Source organism: Hypanus sabinus, chromosome 9, assembly GCF_030144855.1.
Source record: "Hypanus sabinus isolate sHypSab1 chromosome 9, sHypSab1.hap1, whole genome shotgun sequence".
In the NCBI taxonomy this organism is placed as follows: domain Eukaryota; kingdom Metazoa; phylum Chordata; class Chondrichthyes; order Myliobatiformes; family Dasyatidae; genus Hypanus; species Hypanus sabinus.
The window spans coordinates 36,751,900-36,772,455 of record NC_082714.1 but is presented as its reverse complement, the minus strand read 5'-3'; the positions used below and the strand labels follow the sequence as shown (position 1 = coordinate 36,772,455).

Here is a 20,556-nt window from a genome sequence, read left to right as displayed (position 1 = left end):
AATGGGAAAGGAAGATGCACACAAAAAGTCTTGGGAAATGACACTGAACTGAATTGCAACTAGACAGTCGCTTTCCATCATGAACAAACAGACTAATAGTCATGTGAAAATTGCAACTGCCTGGAAGTTAACTGGCCAGAAGATGTAGGACATGAAGGAAATGGAATGAGGTTATACAATGTGCTCGTGGCCCAGCCTATAACATGGGACACTTACAACTGGATCCATGAATGGAAAATAAGGTATTATGCAATATGCTTTAGGTTATAATGGAGAAAGATTTTATTTGTGATATCAAGGAAGCTTCTTATTTGGCTACCTGATGATGTTTTCAGCCTTGTTAGCGTTCCTCTTATTCTGGTAGGCGCTGACAGAGCTAGGAGAGTTGTTGCCTCTTAGCTTCAGTAGCCTGGTTTCAATCCTGACCTTGGGTGCTGTTTTGTGGAATCTGTATGTTTTCCCCCTGACCGTGTGTTCTCTGGATGCCCCGGCTCCTACACACATCCCAAAGATGTGCAGATTGGTAGATTAATTGGCTGCTGAAAGTTGCTCCTGGTGTATAGGTGGTTGATAGAATATGAGGAGGGATGAGAAAGCTGATGGGAATATTGAGAGAATAAACTGAGTTTTGTTTGGATGAGTTCAAAATGCTGTAGATGTGTGATGGTCTGCATAGACCTTGTGCACTGAAGAGCCTATTTCTATGCTCAAAGGCTGTTTGGTTATTGCGGTGGATTCTGCAGGGATGTTAGTGGAGTTGCCCACCATCATTGATGAGACCTTTTGGCTGTCTACTAAAGATGGTGCTAGGTTCCTTCATAGATCCTGATATTCAGCCTTTGCTTTCCAGCATATTTTCCATTGCATAATGTATACTTAAATCAGTTCTAAGTTATATATTTATATCAGGCATTTTTTTTTTTGAAGTCTGCAGTATTAAAGTCATGAATTGACTCTTGCCAGACACAGATATTGTGAGATCTCACTTCCTGATGATCTAACTTGGCAGTCTGTTCTCTGCACGTTTGTCAGCTGACTGAACAATTTGTGGAGAAAGGAAAGAAAAAATGTGACATTCCAGCAATGGAGCTGCTGGCTGGCATGGCGGGGAAATCAGATGAAAGAGGAGCTCCCATCATCCACCGTTGTCACTTTGCCAGTTATCATAGTTGTGTGTGTGCTTGTCCTCCTCCATACTTCGCTGTTGCCATCTGTTACGCATTGCTCTGAAAGGAAAAGAGGCACGTTAGTGATATTTGCATGCGAAGGCTGTCATGGATGAATAGATGCCAACGTGCATGAGACATGAATTTTAAGTGTGAGTTTTCCACCTTCTAAGTATGTGAAGATGAGATAAAGGGCAGGGATGAATACTAATCAACTGAGAATTTTGGTTGATGAGTGATTCAAGTACACTGTATTACACAGTGGATAAAGCTGATGCTACAGTTAGCAGAACATATGAATTGGAGATGTACTCACCTTGTCAACTTCAGTCAGATCAATAAGCTTTGCTCTGCATCTATAGATTGGATGCAGAACTCCAGGCATCAAAACCCATAGCATTGATGTCTGCTACCACTGACTCTCATGCCTCTGTGTATCTGCAATATATTTCTCCTTTCTTTGCAACTTCTTCTGCCTCTTTTCCACCAAGAAATCCAGTATGCCATTCATCATTCCCACCATTACGTCTTACACAGTTTTCCAACCAATCTTGAAGCCACAACATCTCTTCCCTTTAAGAAGTGCATTTTACCTTTGGGTAATGTGAGCCTCTCATGATATAGTGCACCTGTTTATGTATGGAATCAATTAATAGCTTAAGTCATGATATCTGCACACAAAATTCATATAAAACAACAGGCTTCACTCATTCAATGCATTATGAACAAATATATATTTTATTGATCCCAAAATAAATTACATTGTCACAGTAGCATTACAAGTGCACAGATATACACACATTAGAAGAAAGGGAAGAGAGAATAAAAAATAAGTTACCTCAGCAGTCTAACAGGAGGGGTGGTCATCATTTCCCCAGCTATAGGTTGACTAATTATTGAGTCTCATGGCTGGGGGTAAGAATGACCTCATATTGCACTCTTTGGAGCAGCACAGTTGTCTTAGTCTATTACTAAAGTGCTCCTCTGTTCAGCCAAGGTGGCCTGCAGAGGGTGAGAAACATTGTCTGGAATTTCCAGGATTTTCTGTAGGGTCCTTTGTTCTACCACAACCTCCAGTATGTCCAGTTTGACCCCTACAACAGAGTCTGCCTTTCTAATCAGTGTATTGACCCTGTTGACTTCACCCTGACATCATTACCCCAACATACCACTGCATAGAAGATTGCACTGGCGACGACAGACTGGTAGCACATGTGAAGGAGAGGCCTGCATACTCCAAAGGACCTCAGTCTCTTCAGGAAGTTGAGGTTACACTGGCCTTTCTTGTACACAGCCTCTGTCATCCAGGTGCACCTCAGGTACTTGTAGGTCCTCACCATCAGTAATAACAGGGAGCAGTGCAGGCTTAGTCTTTCTAAAGTCCATCACCATCTCCTTTGTCTTACTGATGTTGAGCTGCAGATGATTCAGCTTGCACCGTTTGACAAAGTCCTCCACCAGGGCAGTGTATTCATCTTCCCGTCCTACTTTTAAATATCCAACAATTGCTGAGTCACCAGAGAATTTCTGCAGATGATGTGACTCAGTTTTGTATCTAAAGTCTGAGGTACACAGGGTAAATAGGAAGGAAGCCACTATAGTTCCCCATGGGGCCCCAGTGCATGTGCGCTCTTAATATGTTTCAGGGGTTTAGCTAATTTATATCCCCCATATATAACTATGTGTAACTGTTTTATTCAATAACTTTAATTGTATAATAAAACAAAAATAAGCTTTTAAACTAGTGGGCCATCAAAATATAAAGTAATTTCACTGGCAGAATGTCTGGTAGCAAAAAGATGCAAATGTAAGGTAATTGCCAAGACATCATCAAAAGATAGGACAGCCTTAATTTCTATTCCATTAATCCAGTATGAAATTGTATGCTCAGCGTGGAAGTCAACACTTCACAGATTTAATAATAGCTTTCAATAAGTATGGGTATATGCTGCAAAATAACGTACCTCAAGAAGGTGGCATCTATCATTAAAGATCCTCAACATCCAGGATGCGCCTTCTTAGAATAGAGAACATAGAACAGTACAGCACAGGAACAGGCCTTTCGGCCTGCAATGTTGCACTGAAACAGCATTCAAAAGGCCAACTAAACTAATTCCTTGTACCTACAATAATGTACAAATCCTTCCATTTTCCTCACTTTCATGTGCCAACCCAAACATCTCTTATAAATCCCTAACATATCAGCCTCTACCACTACCGTGGGCAACACATTCCAGGCAGCCACCACTCTTTGTGTAAAAGAAACTTGTTCCTTGCATCTCCTTTGAAATTACCCCCTTTCACCTTAAATACATGCCCTCAAGTATTGGACTTTTCAACCCTTGGAAAAAGATACTGTCTGTCTACTCTATCTTTTCCCCTCGTAATCTTATAAATCTCTACCAGAACTCCCCTCAGCCTCCACTGCTCCAGAGACTCAGAAATGTCCAACCTCTCATTAAAGCACATGCCCTGTAATCCAGGCAGCATCCTGGTAAACTTCTTCTGCACCTCTCCAAAGCCACAACATCCTTCCTATAATGGGGTGAAGTAAGGAACTGTATTCATTACTTCAGGTGTGACCTAACCAGAGTTTTATAAAGCTGCAACTTAACTTTCTGGCTTTTGAACTCAGTGCCTCAACTAATAAAGGCAAACATGCCATATGCCTTCTTAACCACCCTATCACCCTATCCAACCTTTCAGGGACTATGAACTTGGACCCCAAGAACTCTGTTCTCATCAGCACTGTTAAAGGTCTTGCAATTAATACTGTACTTTCTCTTAACATTTGACTACACATTTGGCTGGATGAAATTCCATCTGCCATCTCTCTGCTCATATCTGCAACTAATCTATATTCCACTGTATTCTTTGCCATTCATCTACTCGATCCACAACACAGCCAATTTTCATATCATATGCAAACTCTCGGTCCGAAACATCGACTGTGCTTCTTCCTATAGATGCTGCCTGGCCTGCTGCATTCCACCAGCATTTTGTGTGTGTTAAGCCACCCATCTACATTTTCCTCCAGTTTGTTCATATGTATCACAAACATATAGATTCATGCAGAGCACCACTGATCACAGTCCTCCAGCTAGAAAGGGTCCCTTGGACCACTGCCCTCTATCTTCTCTGGGCAGGCCAGTTCTGAATCCAAATGGCCAATTCACCATTGATCCCATGCATCTTAGATTTCTGGATGAGCCTCCCATGAGGGACCTTGACAGCCATGTTACTAAAATCTATGTAGACAGCATCCACAGATCTACTTTCATCTATCATCCTCGTTACCCCGTCAAAGAAACTCAATCAAGTGAGTGAAAGATGAGTTTCTCCAAATAAATCCATATTGGCTTTCCCTAATTAGGCCGTAGTTTTCCAAATGCTCATAAATCCTATCCCAAAAAATTCTCTCTAGTAACTTCCCAATCATTGACATGAGACTCACTGGTCTACAGTTTCCAGGATTATCCCTGGTTCCCTTATTTAAAGAATGGAAAAATACTTGCTACTTGCCAGTCCTCCGGGATCTCACCTGTGACTCGCGAGGACACAAAGATATTGATCAAAGTCCCAGCAATCTCTTCACTTGTCTCTTTCAGTAACCTGTAGTATATCCCTTCAGGCCCTGGGAACTGACCCACCTTAATGGTCTTTCGGAGACCCAACATTCTCCTTTACTTCAACGTGCTCAAGCTTATTTCTACTCTTGGTACTGATCTCCCTATCCTCTAAGTCTTTCTACTTGGTACCATCTGCTTACTATCAGGGAAGCTTCTTCCCCTCTACCACCAGATTTCTGAATGGTCCTTGAACACTTCCTCACTACTTTGCTCTCTTTGCACAATTTTTAAAAATATATTTCTAATTGTAGTTTATTGTAATTTTTATGTATTGCACTGTGCTGCTGCTGCAAAACACCACATTTTATGATATACTGCTCGTCAGTGATAATAAATCTAATTCTGATATCTGTAAGAAATAGGATTAGTAGTAGGCTATGGGAAAATGTCTGTTAGTTCAAAGTTCAAAAGTTGAAAGTAAATTTATTATCAAAGTACATACATGTCACAATATGCTATCCTAATTTAATTACTTGCAGGCATTCACAGTAGAACATATACAGACTGACAACAACCAATTTGTAAATTAAGACACACTACAAATACAAAAAAACTTATATTAAGTAAATAAACAGTACCAAGAACATGAATGATAGAATCTTTGAAAGTGAGTTCATTGGTTGTGGAATCAGTTCAGTGTTGATGTGAGTGAAGTTATCTATGCTGGTTCAGGAGCCTGATGGTTAAAGGGTAATAACTATTCCTGACTCTGATGGTGTGGACCAGAGTCTCCTGTGCCACCTTCCCAAAGGCAGTAGCAAGACGAGAGCATGACCTGAACGGAGAGGATCCTTGATGGACGCTTTCTTGGGGAAACACTCCTTGCAGATTTGCTCAACGGTGGGGAGGATTTCTTCTGTGATGGATTTGACTGTATTCACTATTTTTGTAGGCTTTTCTGTTCTTGGGGATTGGTGCTTCCATACTGGGCTATGATGCAACCAGTCGATATATTCTCCACTATGCATCTGAAGGAATTTGTCAAAGTTTTTGATGCCATGCTGAATCTGTGTAAACTTCTCAGAAAGTAGAGGCGCTGCTGTGCCTTCTTTGAATTAGAATCAGAATTTGGTTTAACATCACTGGCATATGTTGTGAAATTTGTTGTTTTATGGCAGCAGTACATTGCAATACATAATAGTAAAATTTATAAATTGCAATAACAGAATACATAAAAGAAATTTAAATTAAAAATGATATCTCATACATTGTCCTTTTGACATGCATTTTCTGTGTCCCATTGTAACTTGTAGACCCAATGTTTACTACTGTTTTGGGGCCTGTATGTAACCCCCATCGGCATCTTTTTACCCTTAGAATACATACACAACGCTGGAAGAACTCAGCAGGTCAGGCAGCATCCGTGAGAAAAGAGTAGCCAATGTTTCGAACCGAGACCCTTCATCAGGAATGATGGTCTCGGCCCATAATGTTGGCTACTCTTTTCTCACGGATGCTGCCTGACCTGCTGAGTTCTTCCAGCGTTGTGTACGTATTCTTTGATCCACAGCATCTGCAGTTGTATTTTTGTGTTTATCTTTTCACCCTTGCAGTTTCTTAGCTCTCCTCTTAGCAATTCAGAATCAGGTTTATTGTCACCAGCATGTGACCTGAAATTTAACTTAGCAGCAGTTCAATGCAATACATGATATTATAGAAAGAAGAGTAAATAAGTAAGTTACAGTAAATATATATATGTATGTTAAATAGATTTAAAATAGTGCAAAAATAGAAATAATATCTATTTTTAAAAAGTGGCTGATGTTCATGGGTTCAATGTCCAGTTGGGAATTGTATGGCAGAGGGTAAGAAGCTGTTACTGAATCCCTTTGTGTGTGCTGTCAGGCTTCTGTACTTCCTTCCTGTTGGTAACATTGAGAAGAGGGCATGTCCTGGGTTCCTTGAAGATGCTTTGGGTACTATGGAGGCTAGTACCCAAGATGGAGCTGACTAACTTTATGACTTACTGAAGTTTCTTTCAGTAGGGAACATGACCCAATCCACGACGCCCAGAAACTTGAAATTCTCTCCACTTCTGATCCCTCTATGAGGATTGGTTCATGTTCCCTCGTCTTGCTCTTCCTGAAGTCATAATCAGCTCTTTTATCTTACTGCCATTGAGTGCAAGGTTGTTGCTGCGATGCCACTTAACTAGCTGGAATATCTCACTCCTGTACACCCTCTCATCTCCATTCTACCAACAATGGTTGTATCATCAGCAAATTTATAGATGGTATTTGAGCTATGCCTGGCAGGGATAGAGCAGTGGGCGAAGCCAGAGGTACGGCAGTGTCGATCATCAGTGAGGAGGAAATATTATCACCAAACTGCACAGCTTGTGATTCTTTTTGGTTTGGAAATTGAGGATCCAATTGCAGAGAAAGGCACAGAGGCCAAGATCTGTAACTTATTTATCAGGATTGCGGGAACGATGGTGTTAAACGTTGAGCTGTAGTTAATGAACAATATCCTGGCATTGGTGTTTGTGTTGTTCAGGTGATCTAAGGCCATGTGAAGAGCCATTGAAATTGTGTCTACTGTAGACCTATTGTGGCAAAAGGCAAATTCCAGTGGGTCCAGGTCCTTGTTGAGGAAGGAGTTGATTCTAGCCAACTAGAAGTTGGTTTACCCTCCTTAAAGCCAGCCTGACATGAGCCTCTGAGGCAGAGATCACAGGGTCACCAAGTGCAGCAAGGATCTTTACAGCTATACTTGTATTCTCCCTTTCAAAATGGGCATAGATGGCGTTGAGCTCATTAGGTAGTGAAGCATCACTGCCATTTATGCAATTCAGTATCTTCCAACCCTATGTCATCTTGTCGAAATGACTTAACTTCATTTTTCCACTGCCTGTCCTTGTAATCCAATGTGTATCTTTAGACATTATGCTTCCAGCTGTAATCTTCTTCCAGCCACGATTCAGTGATGCCCACAATGTCATACATGCCAACCTGTAACTGGGCCTCAGAGACTGAAATCACAGGGTCGCCAGGGACTATGGGATTTCTTGAAGCTGCTTCTATGTTCTGGCAGTGAATGAAAGTAAAAATGGCATTAAGCTCATCTGGGAATGAAAAGTTTTGGTCAGATACGTTGCCTGGTTTTGCCTTGATAGAGGTGATAGCATTCAAGGCCTGCCACAGCTGTTGAGCATCCTTCAGTTACCAATCTGCCTACTTTTGATTTTATATTTCCTGCTAGCTTTGTCTCAGAATCTATTTCCTCCCTTTTCTATATTTATCCTTTGTTGCTTTCATAAAATTTTCAACCTTCCAATCAGCCATTAATCTTTGCAATATCGCATGTTTTCTCTTTCAATTTCACACTATCCTTAACTTCCTTCACTAAATATGAATGGGTCATCCTTCTTGTCAAGCTTTTATTTCTTACTGGAATATATCTGTCAAAAAGTTTGAATATTTCTCAGTTATCTATTGATTTAACTTTAATCTGTTGCCCTTGTTCACTTCAGTCAACTCCACCTTCCTACCTTTTGTAATTGTTTTTTTAAGTTTAAGGTACAAGTTTCACACTTAACTTTCACACTTTCAGACTGAACATGAAATTCTATTATTGCTAAGATGTTAATGATATCCCTTATCAACGTTTTCTTAACTGAACATTGATTAATCTCATAAGATCAAAAATATCATATTGTCTTGTTGCACATTAACATAATCAATGAATTTGTATATAATACCACCTTCAGCAATTTAATGTGTCCAATCTGTCTAAAGATTAATGTGGTCCCTTTTTACCTTTCTTATAAGTCCTCAGTTTTTCTGGGGTTATATTCAGTTCTGTATTGTAGCCTGTGTTAGAGGACATATAGATAACCTCCATCAGTGACATTACGCCCCAGTTATTTCAAAAGTCCACCCAGAATTATTCTACATCATGTGCAGGGTCAATATAATTTCTCATTGTTGCAAGATCTCATCCTTTAGTAATGTAACTACAGCTCTGTTTCCTTTCTGTGTGTCCTTAAGAAATGTCGGTGAAAATATATCCAGGAATATGGTGGAAAATGTGGGAAAACAGGACTAATATGTACCTTTTTCAGAGAAGCAGCACGAGGATAATAGGCTGAATGTTCTATTTCTATACTGTTTGATTCTGTGAACACATGCATGTATAACTCACACATTAGATGTTCAACTAAAACTCACTTGAAGGCATAAGTAGAACGGAACATTAATTTAGAGAAGATTTATGAATATTTTATCATTATTATGGCATTTGGTAGTGTATCGTGTGGCATTCAATTTTCTGTTTATGATGGAAGTTCCAGGAACCAAGTAGCAAATTTAGCATGTATCACCATTGCCTGCCTTTAATGGGTAAAATTTACACACACCGATTATTTTTATTATTGATTATCCTTGGGACTGTTGCTAATGACAGTCAGTCTTCGCAGTTCTGACATGTATGTATATGAAAACTAAATTACTTATCTTTTCATATGATTAGTTCAGACTTCCAATGGCACCCCAAGCCTATTAATTACTTCAGGCAAGTGTTATGTCAGCATACATTAACAATTATTCACATCATGGGTCGGCAGTTAAATTAATATTTTGTCTAATTAATCATTGTGCACGATCAAAGAGCACTGAAAAAAAGAACAAATGAAAGATAGAAGTTCTATTTATAGTAAGTTTTTCTCAACCTCAGATATCCCAAATTGTTGAAGTTTCATCATTATTATAATGGTCTAAATTTTTCCTCAAGAAAATCACAAGTAACAATACAAAAATTGTGTGAATTAGTGTTATCTTCTATTCCAAGTAGCCCTTTGGGTGTCAGGGTTGGTTGGCCTCTAGAGTTTATGGTGTTTATCTGTGAATTCTTTGAACTTGGATTGTCCTTTGTGCACCAACTATCACATGTGCTTGATCAAGTGTGGTTTTGATCTTCCAACTAAGAAATATAAAGGAACTGGAGATCATGCTCATACAAGCACTCGTACCCAATACACACTTGGCATACACAAATCCATTAACACAGACATAGGACCATAAGAAATAGGAGCAGAATTGGGCCATTTGGCTCATCGTGTCTGCTCAGCCATTCCATCATGTCTGATTTGTTTTTCCTCCCAACTCCATTCTCCTGTCTTCTCCCCATAACCTTTGACTCCTTGATTGATCAGGAACTTATCAACCTCCACCTTGAATATACCCAATGACTTGGCTTGCATAGCCTTCTGCATCAATGAATTCCATAGATTCACTGGCAGATCATGGGTTCGCGCCTCTGGTGGACTGTGTCCTCTCCAGGGTGCAAACCTGAGCGGGAAGATTTGAAGAACCGGCTGTTGCCCATGCAGCAGAGTTCCCCTCTCCACATCGCTGATGTGGTCCAAGGAAAGGGCAAGCATTGATGCAGCTTGGCACCTGTGTCATCGCAGAGGTTCCCAGGGTGAAGTTGTAAACTGCCTTAGGGACCCCGGCTCTGGGATTACTCCTGAGGCCTTTCCCATGGGTGGATATGGCTGCAAGGCAGCAGAGGTTTAAAATCAGAGTTTTCCTTCTCCTAGGCGGACTGCCGTCCAAGGTTGACGAGCTCCACCTGCCCTAAGCAACTGGTTTTGAGGCTCCAGTGGTCCGCCTTTGCCCCTTCTCTTGTCAGTAGAAACAGTTCCACTGGGCCTAGTAGCTAAGCCACACATGAAGGCCAAGAGTTGGACTTGGTTATCAGAGGCTGTTAGAAATGCACGTCATTTGGTGCATTTTATAGGAATGGGGGCTTATCCCCACTACCACCTCTGGCTATGACAACCTTAAGAACAGATAGATTCACTACCCTGTGGCCAAGGACATTTTCCCTCATTTCTGTTCTAAATGGATGTCCCTAATTTCAGAAGCTGTGCCCTCAGATCCTAGGATCCCCCACTATATGAAACATCCTCTCAACATCAACATTCTAGTCCTCTTTATGCTAACGTTGCATTTGGCTTCCTTAGCACTGACTTAACCTGCAAGTTAATGTTTAGGGAATCCTGCACAAGGACACCCATGTCCCTTTGGTTTGCACATCTGAATATTGAAACTTCCACCACAAATTTGACTGCAAGCCATCAATTCCTTCATCCAAGTCATTGACATATAATGTGAAAAAAAGCCGTTCCAACAGCATTACACGAGTCAATGGCAGCTGACCAGAATAGGACCCCTTTATTCCCACTCTTTGCCAATCTTCTATCCATGCTAGTACCTTGCCTGCAATACCATGGGCTTTTATCTTGTTAAGCAGCCACATGTGCAGCACCTTATCAAGGCCTTCTGAAAATTCAACCAAATGACATCCACCGACTCCTCTTTGTCTACCCTGCCTGTTATTTCTTCAAAGAATTCCAACAGATTTGTCAGGCAAGAACTCCCCTTTAGAAAACCACGCTGACTTTTTTTCAATTTTAAACCCTCCCCCGCAGTTCTAGCAAACATGCCTGCAAGGGTATTGGCCCTCTGTGGATTCAAGTGTAACACATCCTTCTTGTGCAGGAAATACCTTCCCGAGAAGAGATCCCAATGATCCAGAATCTGAAATCCTGTCCCATGCACCAATTCTTCAGCCACACATTATCAGCCATATTATCCTATTCTCACCCACACTAGCATGTGGCATAGGCAACAATCCAGAGGTTACTACCCTGGAGGCCCTGCTTTTCAGCTTTCTGCCTAACTCCCTATATTCCCTCTTCCAGGACCTCATCCCTTTTCCTACCTATGTCATTGGTACCGATATGTACCCTGACTTCAGGTTGTTCACCCTCCCTTTTTAGAATGCAGTGGACTCGATACGAGAAATCCTTGACCTTGGCATCTGGGAGGCAACATAGCATTTGGGCGTTGCAAGTTCACAGAATCTGCCTTCTGCTCCCCTGGTTATGGAATCGGTTATCATTTCTGCACTTCTCTTCTCCCCATTTCCCTTCTGAGCCACAGAACCAGACTCAGTGCCAGATAGCTATCGCTGCAGTTTTCCCTGGCAGGTCATTCCCACCGCAACGGTATCCCGAGCGGTGTACTTATTATTGAGGGGAACGGCCAGAGAGATACTCACACTGGCTCCTATTCCCTTTCCTTCTGCTGATAGTCACCCAGCTGCCTCCCTCCTGTAACTTTGTGATGTTTACCTCCTGGAGCTCCTGTCTGTCAGCTCCGCATTTTGTTGTATGGGCCAAAGGTCATCCAGCTGCAGCTCCAGTTCCTAAAGACAGTCTCTAAGACTGCAGGCTTCCCAGATATCCCTCATCTCATACAAAGAACGTAACACCACCTCCAAACCTATTCTTAGCACACTAGCTATGCACTGACTGAAAACCAATTACCATAAACTTATTTACTTTCTTGGAACCGCCGTCTATACTTGTCCATGCCTGTCCAAGCAATAGCCACCCCGGTTCCATCTCTGTTCTTTTCATTGGCTGTGCATTGACTTCAGCCCGCTGAAAAGAGCCAGAAGCACTGGAGCTCTTTTTAAATCTCGTGCTGCATCGCCAATGAACAGCTTGTCGCGCTGACTGCAGCCCGCCTAAAAGATCCAGAGGCATTGAAAGTCTCTTTAAATCGTGCGCTGCATTACCAATGAATGACCTCTTGTGCTGATTGCTGCCCGCTGAAAAGAGCCAAAAGCACCGGAGCTCTTTTAAAACCTCGTGCTACAGCACCGACGAACGACCTCTTGCGTTGATTGCAGCCCACTGTAAAAAAAAAGTCGAAAGCTGGCAGCTCTTTCTAAACCTCGCACTGCGACCCCATCGCGCTGATTGCAGACTGCTGAGGAAAGCCAAACACGTTTTCTGTTAATCACTTCAGTGTCCCTTCCCAGCCAGCAGAGCTCTATGGTTTTCTAACATTGGAGTGATCTTTAGAACCTGCTCCTGGTTACCTTGGCTCATTCGCCAGCATTAGACTCTTGGAGTTATAGAGCACTACATCACGGAAACAAGTCTGTGATAGTCTGCTTTGTCTAGTCCCATCTATCAATACCCAGACCATAATTCCATGTACCCTTCTCATCCATGTATCTATCCAAACTTCAAAATATTACGATTGAATCCACAGTTATCACTTGCACTGACAGCTTGTTCCACACTCACGCCATCCTCTGAATGATGATCTTTCTCCTCAGATTCCCCTTAAATATTTCACCTTTTGCCCAAAACCTATGACCACTAATTCTATTATCATCTGCCCTGAGGGAGAAAAGCCTGCAGGAATTCACCCTATCTCTACCCCTCACGGTTTTGTATATCTCTATAGATCACCCCTTATCCTCCTGTGCTCCATGGTGTAATATCCTGCATGTAGTGGCTTACGCAATCACTATACAACACTGCTTATCACCGATCAGGATTTGAATCACACCACTGCCTATAAGGAATTTGAACGTTTTCCTTGTGACCACGGTTTGCATTAGGGAGTTGTGGGCATGCTACGCTGGTGCTGGAAGTATGGTGACACGTGGCTGGAAGACAGATGTCAGCACGGACTGTGTTGGTTTTGATGCAAACCAACTCATTTCACTGTATGTTTCAATATCCATGCATCAAATAAAGCTAATCTTTAATGTGTAACCTATTCAACCTTCCCCGTCTCAGGTCCTCAAGGCCCAGCAACATCCTTGTAAATTTGCTCCGTAAATGTAGAAGGCCTCACGGCACTCTATGGAAGAACAGAATCAGTCAGTCTCCTCTCTTTCTAATCAATGATTATTCCCTAACTGAGATCACTAAAGCAGTTAATCTGGTCAACTGTGCTGCAGAAATGTGACCCATCATGGTGATGTCAACCTAAAAAAGACTTTGGAGATTGATTCTACTGTTTCTGAGATAAGTAACTTACACCACATATATTACACATTCAATCCTTCCCTGTGATGTGTTTGTACTTCCATCGTCTTTTTGGGCAGTGAGTTCTAGAGTCTTTACTTAATTTGATGAAAGCATTCTCCCCCTTCTACATCCTGCATTAACTCTATGCCCCTCTGGTTACTGAGTTATCACTTGCACTAACAGCTTGTTCCACACTCACTCCATCCTCTGAATGATGATCTTTCTCCTCAGATTCCCCTTAAATATTTCACCTTTTGCCCTAAACCTATGACCTCTAATTCTATTCTCATCCATCCTGAGGGGGAAAAGCCTGCAGGAATTCACCCTATCTCTGGTTGTTCAGATCTGATGTCAGGATTGGGAAGAAATGCGATCTATGTGACTTTGACTGTGGGATGCTTACTGGTGCCAGATGGATTGGTTGGGATTTTCATGCAAAATAGTCTCCAGAATTTACAGAGAAAATGCACAAAACATCCAAAGAGCAGCAGTTCTGTGGGTCAAGGTGCCTTGCTAATGAGAGAAGTCAAAGGAGAATGGCCAGACAGGTTCACATTAACAGGAATGCAACAATGACTCAAATACCTATGTGTTACGACAGTTGTGTGCTAAATGCACAACATGTCAAACCTTGAAGTGGATGGGCCACAGCAGCAGAAGACCATGAACAATCAGATTCATTAGATACAGGAGGTACCAAATAAAGTGATCACTGAATGTACTTCACAGCTGAAACCATTCCTGACATAATAGGATTCCAGGTCAAATTTAGACAGTGGGTAATGGTCAGTTTTTAATATTATTATAGAAGTCCTGACAATATTTTTCTCTCTCTTTTGACAAAATAAACCTAAAATAAAAACTGAAAATGCTGGAAATAGTCAGAAATGTAAGCAGCATCAGTGGAGAGAAAAACAATTTATTTTAAACATGAAGAACCATTCTCAATAGTTCTGCTGAACTTTTATGGCTTTTTTTTTAATCACTTGAATTTCTCAGTAACTTTCTCTGAGCAAATAGGTTGTATTTTTCCAATCCAGTAAACTCTTTCTGTCTTCACTGTTGCAGACTGTCTGTTGAACTTTTCCAGTATTTTCTATTTTACTTTTGCTTTCCTGGTGACATCAACTGTTAAGAGAGAAGGAATCATGCAGAAATAGTAGAAAGAAATATATCTCATCAAAGAGCTGGGCCACTTATTTTGTGTCAGCCTGTCTGAGTTGATGATGTCATCTGAGGCAGAAGATCACGGATTCGAGCTCTTCTCCAAGATTTGACATATATTGTTGGTTGACATTGAAGAAGAATACTGAGGGAGAGCTATATGGTATTTAGGATGAGGCCTGTCTGCCTGCAAACATGGTTATATGAGATCTAATGGATCAATGCCAATCTCCTGGTCAGCATTACTGAGCAACAACAATCAATCCAAAGATATACATTCATTAATTCATGGGTACAAATGGTTATAAAAAATTTGAATTAAGCCTATTCCTTGTATTAAGTGTAAAGGCAGATACCCATGAACAATAAAAGTCTTGTAATGCAATTGAACAAGAAAGGGCACAAATCTTTGTATGAGGCATAAAACATCCATAAGCTCACAAAGCTGAAATAGGAGGAGTTCTAAGCCTTATTTAAACACTTTCAGTATGTTTGGTAGTGGAACAAATAACAGAAATCACAACTTCCTTAAAGTTTTAAAAAAAATATCAGTCTAAGCATATGTCCAGTTTAGAACATGCCAATTTTGTAGGTTTTAGATATGGGGAGTTTTTCAGAGAGAAAAAAAATCACTGAGGGAAGAGCTGGATATATGACCTAATTGAGGTTTTAATCAAATACATTAAGAAGATGTATTTCCTTATATGGATGCTTCCACAGGGAGAGAATAGTAACCATTGAAAAAGATCAAAATGGAAAATGAAGGAATATTTTTCAATCAGAGAATTTCAGTATTTAATACATTCTAAGTAAAAAGGGCAGTGGAACTTGACACCAAAGAGATAATTTTGAAAGGTATGAAGCATGTATGTACATGAGGAAGAGGAATTTCAAAGGCTTGGGACCAGAAGTGGAGTACTCTTTCAGAAAGAATCCACAAACATAACTAAGGTCTTTTAAAAAAAAACTACAAAAAGAATCAGTAGTGAAATTACTATTATTTTTATGCTGATGTTTTAGTTTCAGTTTTTATTTTAGCTTTATTTTGTCAAAAGAGAGAAAAAAATATTGTCAGGACTCCTATAATAATAACTTTACATTGAAAGTAAGTAACATACCTAATATTGTCCTTAAGGAAATAAAACATAGTTAATTGTATCAAGAAAAGCAGAGGGTCTGAGGATAGAATAGGGCAACATAATTAATTTTGGATAGCAAATATGAAGAGCCATTGTAGATATAATTACTTTAATGCTCTAAGATTCAATTATAAATATAACTGGAAGCTAATTTACTTGCAAAATAAGAGGATTTCAAGAAAACATAAATTGACTTCAATACTGTGTGTGTAATTACTGGAGTGTAGCTGATTTCTAGAACATTCCTCCAGCAGGGATTTTACTGATATGATGCTATTCCTCAAGAAAGGAGTTGTATAAGATCAGCTTGTAAGCAAGACCTGAAGTTGTACAATTGATGATGGTTGAGATAATTGTGTCACAATTTCTGACCATTTGGTTTCCCACTAACAGATCCAGTGTGACACTTGAAGATGATCAATCTGGCATGTTTTCAAAAGTTTTAAATATCTTGCTTTATAGGTCAGGAGATGAACATCTGTAGTTCAGAGGCAGAGAACTTCAGTAGTCTGACTGAGGAAGATACAGTGTGGGAGAATGTCGAGTGTAACCGCCACGTCCTCAGCCGATACATCAATCCAGCCAAGCTAACACCTTACCTTCGACAGTGCAAAGTCATTGATGAACAGGATGAAGATGAGGTTCTCAACTCACACATGCTGCAGTCCAAAATCAACAGGTCAAGTAAGTACTTTCAGTTATCTTTCTAAATGTTGTCAGTTGTGCTATTCAATAAATACAGTATCATGTTCCTATTGCTTTATGTCAAATAAGAACAGTCTGTTTTACTGAGAGAAAATGCATTGTTTTATTTATTCTTGAGGTTTGTTACATCTGGCAAAACCAACATTATGGCTTATCAGAAGCCAATGATGAACAACCTTTCGCCACTGTAGGCCCTATGGTAAAGATGCTTTTACAGTGCTATTAGGTAGACATAAAATAATGGAATTGTATTGGGATATTGTGCAAGGGTAAAAAGACCCTGATGGGAGTTATATACAGGCCCCAAATAGTAGCCAGGATGAGGGATATAAATATCAAAAGGAAATAGAAAAGCCATACAATAAGGGCAATGTTACAGTAGTCATGGGAAAATTTCAATATGCAAGTAGATTGGGAAAATCAGGTTGGTGCTGGATCCAAAGAGACAACAGTTGTAGAGTACCTACAAGATGGCATTTTAGAGCAGCATGTAATTGAGCCCATTAGGGAAAAGGCAATTCTGCAAATCTGAAACAGTTTTGATTAGGGAGCTGAAGGTAAAGAAACTCTTGGGAGACAGTGAACATGTTATGATATATTTCACTGTACAATTTGAGAGGGAGAAGACAAAGTCAGATGTACCAGAATTACAGCAGATTTACAGAGGCATGATGGAGGAGTTGGCCAAAATTGATTCAAAAAAGGACACTAGCAGGGATGACAACAGAACAGCAGTGGCTGGAGCAATTTTTGGGGGCAATTCGGAAGGCACAGGATTGATACATCCCAAAGGTGAGGAAGTATTCCAAAGGGAGGGTGAGACAACTATAGGTGACAAGGGAAATCAAAGACAGTATAAAAGCAGAAGGTAGGGCATATAATATAGCAAAATTAGGGCAAACAGAGGATTGGGAAGTAATCAAAAATCATAAGGAGAGAAAAGATTAAACATAAAGGTAAAATGGCTAAAAATATCAAAGAGCATACCCAAAGATTTTTTTCAAATATTTAAAGAGTCAAAGAGAGGTGAGAGTGGATATTGGACTGCTGAAAAATGACACTGGAGAGGTCATAATGGAGTACAAAGAAATGATGGAGGAACTTCTCCATCAACATAGGCAAACGTTCCTCTTCCCAGCTAGTTTCTCCTGTGGCTTCCCACAAGGTTCCATCCTAGGTTACATTCTTTTCTCTATATACGTGCTTCCCCTCGGCCACATTATTCAAAAACATGACATTTCCTTCCATTGTTATGCTGACAACACACAGCTTTATCTCCCCTTGAAACCAAACGACCAGTCAAATCTAGTCAGCCTCATGAACTGCCTTGAGGACATTAAGTGTTGGATGGCATAGAACTTCCTACAGCTGAAGGCAAGTCTGAAGTTGTCCTATTTGGCCCCCCGACTCCATCAAAGTGATACCCAACAGTCTGGGTAACCTGTCCACCATTGTCAACCCCCATGTCAAAAACCTTGGTGTGATATTTGATTCCACCTTTAAGTTTGATAAGCAAGTTAATGTAGTAGTAAAAGCCAGTTTTTTTCCAGCTTCATGCTATTGCCAAAATCAAGCCATTTCTCTCCTTCAAAGATCTCGAGAAAGTCATCCATGCCTTTATATCCTCCCACTTGGACTACTCCAGCTCCCTGTATACTGGGATTAGTCAGTCATCCCTGTCCCGCCTGCAACTGGTCCAGAACTCCGCATCCAGGCTCCTGTTAGAGGGAACATATTACTCCTTTTCTGGCCTCTCTCCACTGGCTACCAGTATGGTTTAGAATTGATTTTGAGGCTCTCCTGTTTGTTTATAAAGCCCTAACTGGGCTGGCCCCCTCCTATATTGCGACCTTCTAACCCCTTATTCTACTTCCTGGTTCCTCAGGTCAGTTGACTTGGGGCTCCTGGCTGTCCCACGATCTAAATTTAAGTTCAGGAGTGACCGTGCCTTTGCTGTTGCAGCCCCTAGAATGTGGAACAGCATTCCCCTCCCTTTCAGATCTGCCCCCTCCATCGACTCTTAAGTCCAGGCTCAAAACTTACCTTTATTCACTAGCGTTTGAATCTTCCTGATGTGGCTGATTTTTGGCTTGTGCCTGGGCTCATGTGTTGTTTACTTTGTGCCTATGAGCTGATTGCTTTGTTGTTTATATCTGTGTTTCTTGTATTTGTGATTTTAGCTACCTGTTATGGTTTGTACAGCACTTTGGTCAATACGGGTTGTTTTTAAATGTGCTTTATAAATAAATTTGACTTGACTTGCCTTGACTGAATAAAAAAATTTCATCCGTCTTCTCTGTGGAAGACACTGGCAGTATGCCAGAAATTTGAGAGCATAAGGGAGCAGAAGTGAGTGTAGTTGCTATTACTTAAGGAGAAGGTGCTTGGAAGCTGAAGAGTCTGAGGGTGGGTAAGTCACCTGTTCTTGATGGACTACACCCCAGGGTTCTGAAAGAGATACCTGAAGAGATTAGTTATTTCCTTTCAAAAGACTGGAAAATTGCATATGTTATTCCGCTCTTCAAGAGGAGGTGGGGCATAAGGAAGGAATTATAGGCCAGTTATCCTGACATCAGTGGTGGGGAAGATGTTGGAGTTCATTACTAACGATGAGGTTTGAAGGTATTTGGAGGTGAATGATAAAGTAGACCAAAGTCAGCATGACTTCAGATTTCTTCAGATGAAATCTTGCCTGTCAAATCTGCTGGAATTCTTTGAGGAAATAACAGGCAGAATAGACAAAGGAAAGTTAGTGTATGTTGTTTACTTGGATTTTCAGAAGGTCTTTGACAAGGTGCCGCGTATGAGGCTGCTTTACAAGATAAGAGACAATGGTATTACAGGAAAGTTACTAGTACGAATAAAAGGTTAGCTGATTGGCAGGTGGCAAAGCATGAGAATAAAGGGGACTTATTCTGGTTGGCTGCCGGTAGCAAGTGTTGTTCCGTAGGGGCTGGCATTGTGACTGTTTCTTTTCATGTTATACTGTGTGTTAACGATTTGAATGATGGAAGAGATGGCTTTATGGCCAGGTTTGAAGATGATGCAAAGACATTGGGAGGAGCAGGTACTGTTAAGGAAGCAGGGAGTCTACAGAAGGAAGAATGGGCAAACAAATAGCAGATGGTATATAGTGCAAGGAAGTGTATGGTCATGCAGTTTGGTCAAAGAATAAAGGTGTAGATTGTTTTCTAAATGGGGAGAAAATTCAAGCATTAGAGGTGCAAAGGGAGTTGGGAGCTCTTGTTCAAGGTTCCCTATCTCGGGTTCCCAACCTGGCATCCATGGACTCCTGGCTTAATGGTGTTGATCCGTGACATAAAAAAGGTTAAGCTTGCAGGCTGAGTCAGTGGTAAGGAAGGCAAGTGTTAATGTGAGCATTCATTTTGAGAGGACCACAATATAAGAGTAAGAATGCGATGCCGAGGCTGTTATAAGGCATCTTGGAGTATTGTGAACAGGTTTGGCCCCTTATCTAAGAAAAGATGTGCTGGCATCGGAGAGTGTCCAGAAGAGGTTTAGGAGAATGATTCTGAGAATGAAAGGGTTAACATATGGGGAGTGTGGCTCTGGCCCTGTATTTGTGGAGTTTAGAAAAGTTAGGGTTTATCTCATTGAAACCTATCAAATATTGAAAGGCCTAGACAGAGTGGATGTAGAGAGCATGTTTCCTATAGTGGGGGAGTCTAGGACCAGAGGGAACAACCTTAGAATAGAGGAATGTCCATAAAGAACAAAGGTGAGGAGGAATTTCTTTAGCCAAAGGTTAATGAATCTGTGGAATTGATTGCCACAGGTGACTGTGCAGGTCAAGTCATTGAGTATATTTGAAGGTTGATAGGTTCTTGTTTGGTCAGGATGTCAAAGGTTGTGGGGAGAAGGCAGGAGAATGAGGTTGAGAGGGATAATAAATC

General features: G+C 40.8%; 1 protein-coding gene across 2 annotated transcripts in view; it reads left to right on the top strand.

The window, feature by feature from the left end:
- The window catches only part of card11 (caspase recruitment domain family, member 11), a 305,964-nt gene that overhangs the window by 129,882 nt on the left and 155,526 nt on the right, over positions 1-20,556 (top strand). For both annotated transcript variants that reach the window (XM_059979481.1, XM_059979480.1), the window contains exon 2: positions 16,400-16,621. In XM_059979481.1, coding sequence (XP_059835464.1) covers positions 16,400-16,621 — 222 coding nt within the window. The remainder of the gene's footprint in view (positions 1-16,399; positions 16,622-20,556) is intronic.